The following is a 13,247-nucleotide window of genomic DNA, read 5'->3' as shown; positions in this document are numbered from 1 at the left end:
TTTTCCACTTGAAAAATAAGAGAAGTGTTGTAAATTCTTATAGTTACTTTTATACCTAACATTCTAAGAGAAATTCTCTAGAAAATTGTATTACACAGCGAAAATATATGTATACATCACATATTGAGAAACAGGGATCCTGATAACTTATACTGGGAAAAAAATCATACCATGAAAGAAGTCCATTTTTCCTTACTCAATTTCCTTTTTTAATTTTATAAACACAAAAGTCTAGTTTTTATTGATAATGATTTTCTTCAGAGCTTCTTTCACCTCCTTATTCCGGAGGCTATAGATTAAGGGATTCAACATGGGAATGATCACTGTGTAGAAGACAGAGGCCATCTTGTCTGTGTCCAGGGCATGGCTAGAGCTAGGCTGTAAGTACATAAAAATCAGGGTCCCATAGAATATGGTGACTGCCAGCATGTGGGAGCCACATGTCGAGAAAGCCTTCTGTCTTCCCTCAGCTGAACGCATCCTCAGGATGGCAGAAATGATGAACATGTAGGAGACAAAGACAATCAGAAGGGAGGAAATGAACATGATACCAGCACAGGCAAAGATCCAGAGCTGTTTGAAGCGAGTGTCTGAGCAAGTTAGCCTGAGGAGAGGCATGTCATCACAATAGAAATGGTTGACAATGTTCGAGTGGCAATAGGAGAGGCGGAAGGTGAGGATGGTGTGAAACAGTGCAACCAAGGTGCTATAGCTATAGGGAGCAGCCACAAGCTGAATGCAGATTCCTGGGGACATTACCACCATATACATCAGAGGGTTACAAATGGCCACATATCGGTCATAGGCCATGGAAGCCAGTAGCAAGCACTCAGCCGTCATGAAGGCTAGGAAACAGCCTAACTGAGCAGCACATGCATTGAACGAAATACTATTTTGTTTATATAAGAAATTCCCAAGCATTTTGGGTGTAATGACAGAAGAGTAACAGAAATCCACAAAAGCTAGGTTGCTAAGAAAGAAGTACATTGGTGTGTTGAGTTTTTCATCTGTTCTAATGAGTAGGATCAAACCCAGATTGCCTACTACTGTGAAAAGATAGATAGATAAGAATAGCACAAAGAGGGGCATCTTCAACTCCTGACGATCTGTGAGGCCCACAAGAATAAACTCTGTCACCTGGGTGCAATTGATCTGAGTCATACCTCTTCAGGTTGTCTGGATAAAAAGAGGAGAGTTTAATCAAGCTTAACATTTGTGTAATTTTTAAATACCTTAATATCCTTAAAATCAATTTTATTGCTAATATGTAAGTGCTAATTTAGTATTAAAATTATTAGCTCACTTGAGGTCTGGGGATGGGATAGGATGGGATGGGATGAAAGGTAAAAGAGGTTATTTTGTGGGAACACATATTTCTCTCTGCATAAATTTATTATATTTATAAAGGCACTTTACATACTATGTCCATGTGTACATATTATTTAGCTCCCACTTATAAGTGAGAACATGTGGTATTTTACTTTCTGAGTTACTTCACTAAGATAATGGCCTCCATTTCCATCCATGTTGCTGCAAAAGACACGATTTCATTCTTTTTTTGTGGCCAAATAGTATTCAATTACCCTTAAAAAGTGAATGTAAATTGCCATTATGGCTATGAGGAAGTAAATATAGTGAATTTTGACAAACTTGGCATTTTTGTGATAAACAGTTGCATTTTAATGGCAGGTAACTATTGAAAAATAGCATTTTGTAGGTATTTAAGTCAAGCAGGATACAGTGGAAAGAACTCTAGATAAAACTGGAAGACCTGGAATTTATTTCTGTCATTCTCTAGTTACATAAACTTTGGCACATCAAAAATTCAGTTTGTTCTTTAAGCTTCCTAATCTATAAAAGGTGTTATTTTCTATCTGAAATAATCATTGTTACTATCAAAAGAAAGTTATCTCCTGCACATAACAGGTATAAATATATTTTAAATTAGAAAATAATATTAAACCATAAAACTTGCTTCCCTGATGTATTAAAAGTTGCACGTATGTATAAGTCAGCAGAATCACTTTACCACCCAGCTGTCAATGAATTTTAAAAGTGATTATGCTGACTTCTACATACATAGTATGTATGGGTGGTCAAGGTAATATACCTCTAGGCCTTGAACATAGAAAAGTCTGAGGAAATAAATACAAAAAAGTAAGAACACATGGAAAATCCTCAAGTAATACAAGTAGATAGGTATAGGTAAACTTTTACACGTAATGTACCTTTTAAGTTGAATACAGAGAAAAGCGTCTTAAAATTTTAGTTCCTGAAATATAATCTCAGCAAATAATAAATTAACAAAAGAAGCCTAATTGATATATTTTTATTATTTCAGGAAACAGCAGGGGAATATATCAGGAAAAGTTAGGTGTTCTTTATAAATCATGGACATGAAAATCAAAAATGAATATTTTTGAATATGTGTGCATGTATGTTTCTACCACTTTCTATGAAGAAGATAACAACAGATAATATTTATTATTACTGCTGCTGCTGCTTATTGTTACATGAAATATGTGTATCATCAAAGTTTTTAAAGACTTTTTGGTGTTCATACAAATACATAAATTTTGTTTTGAGATGATTAAGCAACAATTTGATAGGAAATTTAGTTTTCATGTCTGGAGATTTCAGGTGAGGCTGCACTGTTTGACAACTATAAGACATTTATTATCTCACCTTGAAGTACCACTTTATCTCATCTCAAAGGTAGAATGTGCATTATATTTGAAAAAATATTATACATGACCTTTTACAATATAGTCCATGATGTTTTCTATCAAAATTCCAGCAACATCTCTTCCCTTCTTCCTCAAACAACACCCAGTGATCAATTAAAAAACCTTATTTTACAGTCCTCAAATACAACATGCCCTTACACGTTACCCAGGCTTTATATGTGCTTTTGCTTACACTTACAGAGGTAGTGTAACTACTAGGTAGAGCTGCAGTGAAAACTATTTATTCTTCAAGGCTTCCCTGATTTCTAGTTTTCATGCTGTGTTACCATCTTTCATCTTTGTGTTCTAGAAACATTGTATACATAATTCATTTACCTATATCACATATATGGCAAATACCTGTTTTCATATATTTTATTTTGATAGACTGCTGACTCCATGGGTGGAAGCCATGAAATTTTAATTAATGTCTTAATGTAGCCCCTTCTAGATGCGTGGTAATGGGAAATTAATAATTAAATTTTTGCAATAACCTTTCAATATTTATTTCACTGGTTCACAATTAATGTTCTTTACTTATAACAAACACATTAAATGACATATTGATGACTTGGTTTTGATGTGCTCACTTTTTATATGGGCAAAAATAGGAAAGACAGTATTGATGTAAATTGCAATCTAGTCAATCAAGTGTCCAACTTTTCCAAGCAGCCTAATAAATTTTATCTTGGTATTCCCAAACTTTTTTTTTCATCTCATACCAATAAGAAATATATTTTATATAACACATACATATATAACAGAAATAAAATTATAGAAAACATTAGCCTTATTTCAGAAAATGCCATCTAAAATGTTATAAAGTTCATTATATTCTATGCTACTTTATTTTTAAAATGCTTATCTTGACCTTAATTTTGAAACATATTATTTGAACTTACTTGGGTAAAGGGTGTTGCTATTTCCTCTCCAAGTGGGTTTGGGCAGCAACAGAATATAGGGTTTTGACAGTCACTCTGTCCCCTCTGTCCCATAGGATCTTATTTAGGAGAATGATGCAAGTAAAATTATCAGAAAAAATAGTAAATGACCTAAGGGATTCCAGAGCAGGCTAGAGATAAATTAACATCATTCTCAAGCTTTGAGGAACCAAAGATCTATAGCTCTGTCTTAGCATGACATTATTGCTCTAATGTTCTTATTTTTGGAATGCTATTTATTGATTGATAATTTTATTATTAATAGTGCTATTTATTTATTCATATTTTACTTGTTCATATTGTTGTTCTTGTTATTTATTTATTTATTTGAATTCTTTTCCTTTTGTTGTTTCTTAGTGATAAAGTTTAGATTCATTTTTAAAAGAAAAGTAAAAATTACCTTGCAAAAATTTTTACAACATATCTTCCAAAGAACTAATTTGGAACTCCCAATAATCTATTACAGAATAATTTAAGACATGGTACTCTCTCTTTGGCTTACTCTTTGAAATGCTCATGAAATATCTGTGTCTTTTTTAAGGCTGTTGCTATCTGTTATTACTTAATTTTTATAGTTCCTTGGTCTATGGAATAGCCTTTGAGATTTTTTTTTTAGCCAATCTGTGGCCATAGCAAGAGAAGAACATTATTGTAATACTTATTACAGAACAATGCATCTGCTAGTAACTGAATTGTATCTCTCAAAATTCATATATTGAAGCTCTAACTCCCAGTGTGATGATATTTAGAGACAACAACTTTGGAAGAAAATTAAGATTAGATAAGGTTATAAGGGAGAGGGTTAGTGCCCTTATAAGAAGAGACGCAAAAGTGTATGCTCACTCACTCTCCCTCTTTTTTTTTTTTTCTCTGTCTCCTCTATGCTCACAAACAAGAGGTCATGTGAGCAGACAGAAGATGGTGGCTGCCTACAAGCCAGGAAGAGAGACCTAACTAGAAACTGAATCAGAAAGTATCTTGATCTTGGATTTCTTGTCTCCAGAACTGTCAGAAAATAAATTTCTGTCACTTAGGCCACCCAGTCTAAGTTTTGAGGTTTTTGTTGTTGTTATTTCTTTGTTTTTTACTGTAGCCTGAGTTGAATAGGAGAGCATCTCTGAAAAAGCAAAATAATCCTCTACAATGCGAAAGGCTTTGTTGGGGGAAGGTGGTAGGGAAGAGGAGGGGTGGAAAGCAATTATAAAACTACTTTTTTTTCCCCAAATATAGTGTATTTTTCTGCTATCTAAGGATGAAGATGGACAAGATTCCCCAAATATGTCTTTTATAGATTTCAAATAGGAAGTGAAAATCACAATTGAGTTTACACAGTCAGCTAGAAATACATAAATGAGAAGGCCAATAAGACATTTGATACAAACCCTGGGATCCAGTCATTAGCTTACCAATATCTTACCAAATGGAAAAAATTTTTAATATATATTTTTTAAAGAACCAGATAGAGTATTTGGAGATAAAACCACATGGCACATGTATACATATGTATCAAACCTGCACATTGTGCACATGTACCCTAGAACTTAAAGTACCCTAGAACCCTAGAAAAAAAAGAGGAATACTGAAAAAAATAATAATTTTAAAAAGAATAAGTTGCACATATCATGTCACTTTATCAAGGTACAATTATCAAAACTAGAAAACATTTGTGCAACATTATTTTCTAATATATTGATTATATTCAAATTTCATCAATTTCTCCAATAAATCCTTATAGCAATTTTTTCTTGGAAAAAAAAGAATATTTGGAGATAAAAATGCAATACCTGAAATGAAAAATGTACTGGTTAGACCAAAAAGAATAGTGATAAAGCTGAAGACAGAATTGGTAAAATTGAAAATAGGTAAATAAAACTTGTCTATTCTAGAAAACAGAGAAGAAGAATATTACAGAAAAATGAAGAAAATCCTGGCGACTTCTGGGGCACCAGAAAGTGGTACCAATAAAGAGCCATATCAAGTGTACCAGTAAAAATAAGTGGGAGTCCCAAAAGGAAGGAAGGGAGATAAAGGGGAAAATACTTGAATAAATTACTGAAAACTTTCCCAATTTGAGAAAAAAAAACATTAACATGTGGATCTAAGGGACTCAACCGAACTTAAGTTAGATTAACACCAAGGAATCTTTAGGCTAATGAAAGTCAAAGTGTTGAGTGCCAAAGACAGCGAAAAATCTTGAAAGTGGTTGATTAATTCTATAGAAAATCACAAGTTTAACACATGACTTCTTACAAGGAAAATATGGAATGTGGTGGGATGACATGTCCAAACTGCTATAAGAAAACAATTGTCTACAGGGAATACTATATCCAGTCAAATTATATTTCAGAAATAAAGGTGACTTAAAGACCTGGGTAAATGAGATTAAGATAATTCATTGCTAGCAAATCTGCCTTATAATAAGTACATAAGAATGTCTTTCAGAGGATAAGAAATTATTCTGTATGATAATTTCAATCACAGAAATACACGAAGCACACTGGAAATGGCAGATATGTCAATCATTTTTTATATTTATTGATGTATCATCATATTATTGATATAGTCATATGTCTGTGTATATATAGTCTACATAAGTATTCTCTTCTTAATTTATATAAATGACATACAATTGTATATTTCTTGTGTCCTCCTAATGACATAAAATTGCATACATATTCAATTATGATAATACTGTCTTGAGGTTTATAAGTAGACACTGCATATGTGTATATGTATGTATGTATTTACATAGTGCTATGCTAGTATTAATCTGAAGTATATGGTGATAAGTTAAAATCAATATTGAAATCCTTAGAGCAACCATTACTAATGCATGTCTGTGTGTCTGTGTGTGTACATATTTAACACATCAGAAATTAAATTTCTAACTTAAAATTTTTTAACATAGGTGTTAGAACTCAAACAAGGAAATAAAAAAAAACTGAGCTATTTAGATTATTAACAACATGAAAGACATAAATTCAGCCATATCAGCAATTGCATTAAAAATGAATGGACTTAATACTCTAATTAAAAGGGAGAGCTATTCAGAGTTAATTACAAAGACAAAAATCCAACTATTAGCTGTTTACAAGAGACAAAATGTACACTTAAAATCACAAATATAATGAAAGTAAAATGATGGAATACTCTTCCATGCTTATAATAACTGCAAGAGAGATGAAGTGGTTATATTGTCAGAAAAATATAGACTTTTAGTCATTAAATGCTATCACAAAAAAGGAAGAGCATTTAATAATGCTAATAAGGAAAAAAGTCAGTAAATTAAGTAAGTAGAAATTCATGCACAAATGACAAAGAGCCCCAAAACATTTAAAATTAAAATTGACAGAAAATAAATGTAAATACATAATTTAACTTGGGATTTTAACATTAGTCTTAATAATTGATAGAGCAAATAAAGAGAAAACCATAAAGCCAAAAAAGGCTTGATCAACACTATCAACTGGCTTGATCTTAATAAATCTATAGAATGACTCTTGAGGAAAAAAAAAAATTATTTAACACCGGCTCTCTCAACTTCAGTACTATTATCATTTGGGGATGTATAATTTTTTGAGTGAGGGGCCATGTTGTGAATTGTAAAATATTTTGCAGCACACCTGGCCTCCACCCTCTAGATAGCAACAGCATTCCTTCACAGTATCCTGTCATTGTGAAAATCAATAATAAGCCTAAGCATTGACAAATGTCCCCCTGGGAGAAAAATTACCTCTATGTAGAGACACTGTTGCCGGTAATTTAATTAAATATTATTAAATTTAATTTTAAATATACTATAAAATAGTCTTAACATATTGTTAAAGAACTCTTATAACCCTGAACTGGGCATTCAGAGTGCTTTCATTTTTTCTATTCTTGGCAGCACCTAATTGTGTAACTATCAGATGAGATAATACATTTTAAAAATACATTTTTCCTGTGAGAAATGATGTAAATTCTTACGGTACTTTCTACATATGAAATATGGTTTTAAGTCAAAAAAATTACAAAAATGCAAAGAATAATTTTTTCAGTAAACAGATCTTTATTGCTTACCAATTAAGAGCAAGGTATTCCAATAGTTTTATTAATGTGGGGGAAAACCTGGTTATGAAGGAATGCCCATTTTTTGTCTATTGAACTCATTTTCTCAGTTTCAGAAAAATAAAAGCATGGTTTCTATTGATGATGACTTTCTTCAGGGCATCTTTTACATCTTTGTTCCTGAGACTGTAAATCAAGGGATTCAACATGGGAATAATCACCATGTAGAAGACAGAGGCCATCTTGTCTGCATCAAGAGAATGGCTTGAGCTTGGTTGTAAGTACATAAAGATCAGGGTGCCATAGAATATGGTGACTGCCAGCATGTGAGAGCTACAGGTGGAGAAGGCTTTGCGTCTTCCTTCAGCTGAGCTCATCCTCAGGATGGCAAAAATAATGAACATGTAGGAGATAAAGACAATCAGAACAGAGCAGATGAATGTGATACCAGCACAGGCCAAAATCCATAGCTGTTTGAAGCGAGTGTCTGAGCAAGTTAGCCTGAGGAGAGGCATGTCATCGCAATAGAAATGGTTGACAATGTTGGAGTGGCAATAGGAGAGGCGGAAGGTGAGGATGGTGTGAGATAGTGCCATTAGGAAGCTATAGCTATAAGGAACTGCTACAAGTTGAATGCAGATTCCTGGAGTCATTACAACCATATACAATAGAGGGTTACAAATGGCCACATATCGGTCATAGGCCATGGAAGCCAGTAGCATAAATTCTGATATCATGAAGGTGAGAAAGCAGCCCAGTTGAGTAGCACATGCATCAAAGGATATAACATTTTCTTTGTACAAGAAATTCCCAAGCATTTTGGGTGTAATGACAGAAGAGTAACAGAAATCCACAAAAGCTAGGTTGCTAAGAAAGAAGTACATTGGTGTGTTGAGACTTGTATCCGCTCTAATGAGTAGGATCAAACCCAAGTTGCCTACCACTGTGAAGAGGTAGATGGATAAGAATAGCACAAAGAGGGGCATCTTCAACTCCTGATCGTCTGTGAGGCCCACAAGAATAAACTCTGTCGCCTGGGTGCAATTGATGTGAGCCATATCTTTTCTGGCCATCTAAATGTGGAAGTAGAGAAAAGAGTTAAGTCTAAGTCATATTTTAATACTGTAAATCCTATATATGGTGTTTTTATATTTATTGTATTGTAAAGAGTTTAATTAATTAGATTTATTTATTAATTTATTTAACTAATATAATGATTGTTAGCATACTGGAATTCTGGAAATGTGATGGAGAGCAAAAAGAATATAACACCGTATAAACATCTTTATATCTAAAGCATGAACTTACATGAATGTAGGGAATGAATCCTCACATAATCTTATCCTGTAAATTAGAGTAAAATTGATATTTGCTTTCTAAGAGATTTGGAAATTTATGTTTCTTTACAATTCAGTTTATGTCTGCTTTTTTATCTTTTATTAAAAAACTGATTTAATTACATTTTTGCATTAATTTTTGTTTTCCTACTCTATTTAAAGTTGTGTATCATCATTTTCTTATTCATTTTGAATAATTTTTATAATTGAATTATTGAATACCCAAATAGTATCAAATATCATGTCTCTCCAACTCCTTTTTCTTCTCTCTCTCTCCCACCATTATATCTAGTAATTGAAAATAGAGCTTTCCTTAAAAACTTATAAATTTCACGCTCTGAAAACTACTATGCAAATAAATATATAAATAAAATAAGAGCCTGTGTTTATTCACTGTTCTTCAGAGTTTACTAATAGCTCTTGTGTATTTACTTCTGCTCAATTAATCAAAGAATCCATTTCAGTTATTTGTGTTTTGTATTAATAAACATATTTATTGAGCAACGTTATGTGGTAAGTAGTAACTTTCAAAAAATACTTATTTACCTTAATTTTATTCTAAATAAATTATATTTATTATATTTATAAGATACATATTAGATATACAATATGTAAGTATATACTAGATATCCTAAAACCCTAATACAGATGGAACATTAATGTCTAATTATAGCAACATGGAAATTGATGGATAAGGACATAGGAACCCATAAATTCCAAATCTCTAATTGCATGTTAAAAACTGAACGTCAATTTTGAGTTAAAATAGGAAAAAGAAAAGAGAAAAGGGAGGTAAGTAAAAAGAGAATTTTTGGTCCTTGCACTGCTCAGACCAAACCCTTCTCAAGAAGACTAACTTTCAGACTGAAACTTTTTTATGACAAACTATAGAAATAAATACTTGTTATAAGATGGCATGGAACTAATAGATATATTGACAATAATACTTTTGCTTCCCTGACATCCACTTGTATTACGTATTCTTTCGTTTTCTAGCGTAATCTGTTCCATTCTATTTAATCCAAACAATGCTTCTTGGGATCCTAAAAAGGGGATTTAAGATCTACTAGTAGTTACAAGCACAGTTTCAAAACCTACACACTAGTCCCCACACACTGAACCACTTTCACTAACATGAGTAGATAAGCAACATACCTTTAACAGTTCCTAGCTATACCACCCACTGTGATCTGTAACCAAGACTGAACATTCTATCCTTAACATTTTCCTTGATTTTGTCTAACTGCTACTCTTGTAGAAGGTTATTTCAATTCATTCAGTTCTTTATTCAATAATATATAGTGGGGACTATTAATTTTCAGAGCATGCATAGAGTCTGAAGATAGAGCAGTGAAAGAATAGATAGTAGTCCAGGCTGGAAAGAAAGCAAGCTTTATCCAACTTTACCCTATTTTTCTGGTCTCTTTTCTTATCATTCGTTTTTCTCCACCTGTAAAATACAAAACCCTGAAACGTGTGCACACAAACTATTTTACTTTGAATACAAAGGAGAGCATGCATTTTATTTGAAAGGACATGTGACTTTTTATAGTATCATCTCTGAATATTTTTATTATCCCGGTTCCACTCAACTCTCCACTCAGCAGGAGCATCCATTGTTTCACTTAATGATTGGTCTCAATTTGTCAATAACAATATGCCTTTCCATACTTCTCTATTTTTAATCTTGCCATTCCTAGTTTTTTTCTTTACAGAAAAATAGACAGTGAAAATGGAAACTCCTACTTATCTTTCAAGCTCTGCTGAAATATCACACTTCTATGAAGAGCTACTTAATTTTTCCTTCCCATGTTGAGTTAACAGCTTTCATATTTGTCTTCCAAAAACATTTTAGACAAACCTAATCTATATTTCATCTCTTATTACAACCATCTGTTTCCATATATCTTCCCCTGATAGACTTTAGAGCCTTTGTGGTTGAAAGTCACGCTGTTTTTATTCATTTCCTAATGTAGTCTCTTCTAGATGTTAGATGATGGGGAATTAAAGATTAATTTTGGAATGACATTTGAATATTTCTTCCCCTTGCCCCTAGGTTATATTATTTTCTTTGGAAAATATCTCTAGAGACATACTAGTAATGTCTAACGAATGCCCCACTAATCCTGGGTAAAATTTCTAGCTACTGCAAGAGGGGAAAGCAGAGTTTGGGCATAGAATATATAATTTTGTCAATAATGGAACTGTTTATTTCCAAACATTTTTAAAAATTCTAAACAGGAATTTTTATTTACTTCAATCTAATAAGAAATATTTTAAAATCACAATGCATACCCACATATAAAATTAAAATAAAACCAGAGAAAACACTTTATTTTATAAAATGTACTTGTAATGATTTTTCTCTAATTATTGTATGGCACTCTTTAATTTTAAAAATACTTATCTCGAGTTAATATAGCAAATGTATTAGCTATAATTGAGTCAAAGCCCACCATCTTGAAATATGCTCTATTCTACCTGGGAAGAGGATACTTGTGTTTCTCCTCATAATAGGTGTAGATAGCAATGACTATGTGGTTTTTGTTAGTGTCTCTTTCCCAAAGGATCTTGTTCCAGAGTATGAAGCAAGTAAGATTATCACAAAAATTACAGTATGTACTTCATTGGAATTGCAAGGCAGGCTAAAGATTTTATTGATCTGATCTGTTTTTAAATAACTGCAGATGTGAAGCTATGTTTTTAGTATGACATTATTAAGGGTCCTCTAACTTTAAAAACATTACTATATTTTTATGTTTTACAAAATATATTTGCTGTTGTAGATTTAGTGTCAATCTTCAATGTTGGCTTTGAAAGGCAGGTAGCTAACTACCTTTTTTGAAAATTCTCACAAATAGCTTTCTATGAAATGTGTATCCAATTCTTCCAAGGACCTACTCCTTAATATTATATGCATGAGACATTTTGCAAAAGCTCTGGGCATGTGCTTATGTCCTAGTCACTCCAAACTAGACAACGGATAAGAAATGTCTTGTTAATTACTGTGTGAGTAAGAAGAGTGGATTTGTATATTTTCCATATTGGCTATGAATTTAAAATCATCCCTGTAGTTTTCTGTTAAGTAAATTTCTAACAACAACACTAGCTTTATGAACACAGTACTTTGACTGAAACAGGAAATGTGACAAAAGCTTAGAAATCACAACTTAGTTAAATGGTGTAAATATTAATTAGGATAAGAATTATATATGTGTGTGTAATATATTAAGTAATTATTTGAGTACATAGCTGTTTTTCAAATGAGAAATACATCTAGTAAAATTGGCTTAATTTTCCATCTCTGTGATTTCATACAAAATGCCATGATTTGAGGTTTGATATTGAGATACTGAATTGATACGTGCAGTACAACATGCACATGTACACACACACACACACACACACACACACACACACACACAAACTTTCAGAGGATGAGTGGTGATCCTGATCCTGGACTAGCCATTTGACACTAAATCCTTACCAATGAATAAAAAATATTTTAAAACTCTAAACATTACATTTGGTTCCCCAATTCTTTTTTTTGTCTTAAAATATGATATGAGATTAAACAATAAAATAATGAAATAACTTTAATACCTGAAAAATCAGATTTATAGAAGGCCACAGAAAGCCAAAATTGTCATTTGTAAAATATGGAAGTTCAGACGCTTTATATAGAAAATGTTGTATGTATTTTAAATGATGGTATTTTGAAATATAAGTTAATACATTTCTTCCTCGGAGAATAACAAAGGCCTTTACAATTCTTATTCAGAGTTGTAACTGGCACTGTAAGTGTCTATATGTAACTCATGGCTTAGTCCATTCTACAATATCCTTTTTCTCATTCTTATATCTCATCACAAACATAACTTAGAAAACAGTGTCTGTGAGTAAACGCATACTAGCACCATACCCAGAGAATAGACTTGGCTGTTCAGATAAATGTAATGTGGCAATTTTTTTTTAATCTTGTCACAATAGACTAGATTCGTTTACCAGTGTTTAATGTTGATTAATGAGTGAGTGTATACCAAAAGTCACTATATAATTCCATTCTTTCTTACTTTCAGTGGATCTATGAGTTCCCATGCCTAAGTTTTCTAAATTTCAGGAAAATAAAAAGGTTCTGAAGAACTGCAGCACCTCCTTGCTTACCGAAGCATCTGTTAATGCTGGCCATGCTTCAA

General features: G+C 32.4%; 2 protein-coding genes across 2 annotated transcripts; both read right to left on the bottom strand.

The window, feature by feature from the left end:
• Nucleotides 1-231: 231 nt before the first annotated feature.
• On the bottom strand, nt 232-1,161 carry LOC101145740 (olfactory receptor 8U9). Its single transcript, XM_004051128.5, has one exon. The coding sequence runs from the start codon at nt 1,159-1,161 to the stop codon at nt 232-234; it is 930 nt and encodes a 309-aa protein (XP_004051176.4).
• A 6,651-nt stretch (nt 1,162-7,812) lies between these two features.
• Nucleotides 7,813-8,772, bottom strand: LOC101145365 (olfactory receptor 8U8). The gene has a single exon (XM_004051127.4). It carries the CDS (start codon nt 8,770-8,772, stop codon nt 7,813-7,815), a length of 960 nt encoding a protein of 319 aa, XP_004051175.4.
• Nucleotides 8,773-13,247: the final 4,475 nt, after the last annotated feature.

Source organism: Gorilla gorilla, chromosome 9 (genome assembly GCF_029281585.2).
Source record: "Gorilla gorilla gorilla isolate KB3781 chromosome 9, NHGRI_mGorGor1-v2.1_pri, whole genome shotgun sequence".
In the NCBI taxonomy this organism is placed as follows: domain Eukaryota; kingdom Metazoa; phylum Chordata; class Mammalia; order Primates; family Hominidae; genus Gorilla; species Gorilla gorilla.
This window is presented reverse-complemented; position numbering and strand designations above follow the sequence as displayed.

What these genes read in the sequence shown, in the direction of transcription:
- LOC101145740 (XM_004051128.5), bottom strand. Translation starts at nt 1,161, where the DNA reads ATGACTCAGATCAATTGCACCCAGGTGACAGAGTTTATTCTTGTGGGC.
- LOC101145365 (XM_004051127.4), bottom strand. Translation starts at nt 8,772, where the DNA reads ATGGCTCACATCAATTGCACCCAGGCGACAGAGTTTATTCTTGTGGGC.